Source organism: Carcharodon carcharias, chromosome 10 (genome assembly GCF_017639515.1).
Source record: "Carcharodon carcharias isolate sCarCar2 chromosome 10, sCarCar2.pri, whole genome shotgun sequence".
NCBI classification, from domain to species: Eukaryota; Metazoa; Chordata; class Chondrichthyes; order Lamniformes; family Lamnidae; genus Carcharodon; species Carcharodon carcharias.
This window is the reverse complement of record NC_054476.1, coordinates 95,993,321-95,998,812: the sequence shown is the minus strand read 5'-3', so window position 1 is coordinate 95,998,812 and position 5,492 is coordinate 95,993,321. Positions and strand designations below refer to the sequence as shown.

The window sequence follows — 5,492 nt, the reverse complement described above, 5'->3', positions numbered from 1 at the left end:
CATAACATAATTCAGAAACAATCAACAATTTATTGCAAAGTAGTGGAGAAGCTGGAGGATGATCAGGGCCTGTGTTGGAGAAGAGGAGGTCAAGAAGGATCAGGCCCTGTGTTCAAGAGAAGGGCGAGGAGGGTCAGGACTTGTATTGAAGAGTAGGTTAAGGAGGATCAGGGCCTGTGTTGAAGAGAAGGTCTAGGTAGTTCAGGGCCTGTGTTGAAGGGAAGGAGGTTGAGGAGGATCAAGGTTGAAGAGGAGGTCGAGGATCAGGGGCTGTGTTGAATTCAGACAAATGGTCAATCTCTGCTTTAGTATTTATATTTTTTCCACCATCTGACCCTCTGGGCAGGTTTTGAACATTCTTCTGGACTTTGGAGAAAGAAAGCTGAAAGGGCAATTGCATTTGCTCGGATTTGCACTTGAGGGTTGTTGAAGAAGGATATACAGTCTGTAACATATGAGTGGACCCTATCAGGGAAATCTTTAATCAATTGTTTTGAAATGTCCCTCAGGCATTCTGTGTAGTTCAGGGTAATCTCCCCTAAATGCTTCTCAATCTCTGAGGATGTCTCAGCTGAAACAATAAGGGGAATGACCAAACCAAGTGTTGAGTTACAAGATCTAGACACTTCTTTGCTGTTTCCACCCAGGTGCAGCAATAAACAAACCAGGTGTGAATGGATTTGTCGGTAAAAATAGGTCCTGGGATCTCTACATCCACACTTGGCTAAGCTCCCCAACACGCTAAATGCTTCAGCCCGCACCTTCTCACACTTAGCTTCAAAGAATGGTTGGATCCCACTGATGATTTTCAGGACAAAGGGTCTGATAGTATTTGGTCTCAGCTGATCCAAATGCTTTGAGAGGCATAACAATACCTCAAACATTAGCAGCTCGTTGTCATTCTCCCTGGTTTCCATCAGACTAGTCATTGCACAAAGCACTGGCCGTGAATATTTTTCTATTCTGTGAGGAGCTCCAGTTGTAACATTGCTCAGGCCCCGAACACACAGAAACTGGACAACTGAAGAAGAATTAAACAGACATCGAAGCAGTCTGTTCATCAGAGTATCAGTCAGCTGAAGCTGTAAGGCCAATGGAGACTTTAAAAGTTCTCCAAAGAAGGCAGCCACAGTGACTTTCTGACATTCTTCTACTGTAAGGATGAGAGCTGAGAGTTGCACAACAATCCCTGTCAGACTAGGGCTGGCATATCGGACCATTGCTTTAGCCAGCAGAATAACCCCTCTGTGCGACTTGCGTAGGTCCATCATCTGATTCCAACCTCCACTTTCCACCATGAAATGTACCACTTGTTTATTGTTTGACATATTCAGCAGTTCCATTAACATCTCTACACAGTTCACACACACATCTCTGCTGCTCAATGATTGAGGTTCAGCCGAGAAATCTCTCTGTTTCGATTCATGATGAGGAACAAAAACCTTGGGCAGACGAACATTGATGGAGGAGCTGTGATGGATGAGCAGGGTGCTGAATAATTGGGGGAATAATTTGATGAGAGTCTCTCTTGTCTCAGGTGTGGTTATCATCTCATACAGAGCACACACAGCAGCCAGGGATTCAAGAGTTGAATATTGATTCAGGTTCTCAGTGATGGGATAGGTTTTCCTTTCCCCAGCTGGTAACTGTTTGTTCAGTATATTCAGCAGCTCCCTCACTGTGTTCATGGAACATTCTGTCTCTTCTGCTAGTGTTCTCCATATATCACTGACATACTCATCCAAAGGAACAGGGAAAGTGAGCAGACAAGACACAACTGTTGGTGTGTTGTGTAAGGTTAGAATAGCAATACTACGTAGAACAGAAAATCTCACGGCATCTGATGGAACTGACTGTAACTGAACTCTCAGCAGGTTAAGTATCTCAGAGACCTGGTCCCGAAGTTCACTGCCACGTCTTTTAATGATGGTTTTCAGAAGGACAGCAGCTGCACTGGAACAGTTGGGATGTTGATCGGTCAGTCCTTTAAAGACTGCAAAGAGCAGATTACCCAGCTGGTCATGGGGCAAACAGTTAGAAATGACCTCAGTGATTTGACTGCATGTTTGAAAGAGGACTGAACTGTCAGTGCTGACAAAGTCTTCTCTGACTGCTTTCAGAACATCTAGCTGCTCTTTATGCTGATTCAGATTGGTGCCTTCATATGAGAACTGAATGGACATAATAATGTACAAACTGTCCATGGCCAACTGCCCAATGGATGGTGATGGATCTACACAGCGTGGCATCAATCGTCCAATCAGAGTCCCCATGTTATTTAATGGCACTGCATTTTTAACATCAAGTGTCTCCAAGTAACATTTCAGCAGCTTTAAGGTAGTGTCCATGGCTCTCTCTCGTTCATAGTCCTTTGTTGACATGATCCACTCTTCTACCTGCTTGAATATGGCCTGAAGACCTTCAGGGGACAGGTCCTGAAGTAATATTTGCTTCAGAAGCTCCTGCAGGGCAGTCATGGTTTTTTTATAAAGTGTAGATACCTCTTTGGTGTTATTATTTGTGTCATTGGCCTTGTCCAGTTCTGAAGGGACCAAGTTGAAAGTACTAGCTAGACAGGTTTGAATTAATTGTGAGATGTTATCCTGGTTTGAGTCAGTGTGTAGTTGTACGAGACACATGCAGGCTGACATGGCTAACTGTCGTACAGGGCTCAGCAGGAGCTCTGGTGGCTCAGCCTCAAGAAGTTCCTGCATGTATATCAAAAGCTGCCTTTTCCCACTGAAGTTGAAGGGAACTCTCTGGTGGATTGACTGTAGGGATCTGGCTATCAGAGTCACAGTCTTTATTAGGCTGAGCTTTAGTGTAAGATCTTTGGATTCAGCCTTTATCCCCTGCACCCTTGTAATAAATTGGTTAACCACAGCTGGCAAAATATGGCTTTCGATTCTGGATAGAACGAGTTCCTCAGATGAATAGAGGGCCATGTTCCCATAGCACAGAACCAGTGTACTCCTAACTTTATCCAGATCCACATCAGGCTTATCCCTCAGAATATTGAAGAAATTATTTGTGTTCTTTGAGCTGTTGGAATTAGCAAACTCCCCTAGGATACTGAGGGTATCATCAAAGTGGGTCATAGCACAGAAACCAATGGCAGCGGCTGCTCCCTCTCTTTCCGCACTCTCGCTGTGTTGTACATTCAGTAACATTTGATGAAGCTCTTGCTTTATGTTCTTACTGGGGACATGATGGAGCACTGTCCCGAGAGATTTATAAAGAAAGCCTTTCTCTTGTGAGCAGTGATGATTGGTGTGGATCTGTTTACACATTTCATCACTCAGTTTACCTGTCCATTCCTCGTCGTCAATGTGATTCAGAGTTCTGGACAAGAGCAACAACAGTTTCTTCTCCCATTCTTGTTGGGACAGAGACTCCTCTGAATTCCCCAATAAATGATCAGTTAATGACGGAAGTTCCTCTCCCCACCCTGTCACTGCTGCTGGGTGGATATTGAAGCTCAGGACTTGCAATAGCCTCAGTGCAGCCGCTCCTCGGCCTCCTCCCTGATACGGGCAACAGGACATAATGAGGAGTCGGGCCAACAGTGCCTGGGCTTTAGGGAGATTGGTTTCTTCTTTGTAAGGAAGTGAAAAGCTTTCATTGCCAGCTTGCAATTTCCTTTTCCCTAGCTGTGTTAAACAATTGCAGATTGTTGTTAAAGCTTTAGTGTACTGGCTCATTGTGACACACTCTAATAAGAATGGCCAGAGAATATCCTCCATCTTCATTGTATTTGTGATCATAAACATCACTGTTTCACATACTGTAACTACATCTTCATCAGTAACCTGATCAGGATGTTGATCAGATGATACCAGGCACCCTGAATGAATGGGTGCAGCGCACTGTCGGATGAGAAATTCCACCATTACCTTTCCTCCTTCTGGCTCAAGGTAACCTTGCTGGGCCATGGCACATATTACCTGGGCAATTATCTTCTTTTCCTGATTGCTGCCCTTGTCTAGAAGAACTGGTTTTACTGCAGCAACAATCTGAGCCTTCTTCCTCTCTAAGTGTGAGGAGACTGAGCTGATGAGGTGTCTCAAGACACTGAGAGTTCCTACTCTTGCTTGTTGGTCAGCATTCTCTAACTTAGTTGAGAGGAAGTCAACCAATGCATCTGCGTAAACTGGAGTCAGAACTGTGAAACAGCGAAGGATCTCAATGTGGTTCTTCATGGCAAGTTGGTTAATAAAGTCCACTGAAAGACAAATCTGCTGGTGGAGATTGTTAAGCACATTGTCCACTTGTGCTTTCAGGTTGAAACATTTCATCTCAGTGGCAATTTCCAGTACCCGGCGCAGACACTCTGTGATTGAATAATACCCCCCATGTTTCTTGGAAAGAGACAGGAGTCCTCGGATTAACTTGGGCAACTCTTCCTCTAGTCTGTCCTTGGGTAGCAGGGAGCTGACATAGCCTAGAGCTTCCACTGTTGGGATGTTCAACTCGGAATGTTCTTTTTCTAGCCACAATTTGAACAACAGACTATAGACGATGTTAATCTCAGTAGAGAAAGTCTTTCTAGTCACTGTAGGGTCTGGGACTTTCTCCTTATTCCCCAGATAGTTCAGGATGCTTTTGCTAAAGCTACCCATTGCTGAGGCAAAAAGAGACTTCAACTCATCCTCTTTAACTCCAATAAGAACTGGGATCATGGTTTCCATGATAGATTTGAGAAAAGGGACCATGCCATACACGTTTTGTGTCGACATTTTGCTCAAGGTCTTCACCATGTACACATGGGGAAGGTGCCCTTGTTTAAAATTCTCCATCGTCAACTGGACAACTTCATTAATAAATCTGAAGCTCATGGCCACTAGGAGATTGCATGCAGCTTCCTGGCTGTCAGTTTGTGTTCCTGTTAATGTCGTCATCCACAGTGTAGCCAAAGAAATAACTTTCTGTGCTAGTGCTGTGCTGATTTGATCAATGGTGTCCTTGATAATCTTCGTCATGCTTTCCAATATTACAACCCCCTGTGGAACTGTCACCATGGTGCGTTGGGACAGATAGTCATGGCAGCCCTTTAACACTGCTTCTGGGTGATGACACCCCAATGTGTGGAGGGTGTCTGATATTTTCTGATGACAACTTTCATCTTCCTCTGCAGCCATCTTCACCAGAGCAACTGAGAATAATTCCACACTGCTGTACATTTTAGGAATCTTTCCACATTCTGAGACTAGAAAGCTAAAATTGCTAAGTTCAGTATTTACAAAAAGTGCCCTCTCACTAAAGAATGTGTCCTTTCAGAATGAAAGCCCTGAGCTCTCTGATATGTTCTTAGCAGATTGGTTCTGATTTTTGCTCTGTGTTCTAATCACTGCTCTCCAATCTGAAGGATTTAATTGATCAATTAGTTTCTGTGAAAGATTAAAGATTACCTTTCTTCATCCACTCTCAATGAAATGTCCGATTGGATGATGGCCTGTTTCCTCCTTTACTGTTCTTTCTCTCTAATAATTGAT

At 43.9% G+C, this 5,492-nt stretch overlaps 1 protein-coding gene across 1 annotated transcript; it reads right to left on the bottom strand.

Moving 5' to 3' along the window:
- Nucleotides 1-305: 305 nt before the first annotated feature.
- LOC121282854 (maestro heat-like repeat-containing protein family member 1) lies at nt 306-5,180 on the bottom strand. Its single transcript, XM_041196669.1, has one exon. The coding sequence runs from the start codon at nt 5,178-5,180 to the stop codon at nt 306-308; it is 4,875 nt and encodes a 1,624-aa protein (XP_041052603.1).
- Between the last annotated feature and the right edge of the window lie 312 nt (nt 5,181-5,492).

Excerpts from the sequence above, each read along its gene's own strand:
- LOC121282854 (XM_041196669.1), bottom strand. The coding sequence starts at position 5,180 with ATGTACAGCAGTGTGGAATTATTCTCAGTTGCTCTGGTGAAGATGGCT.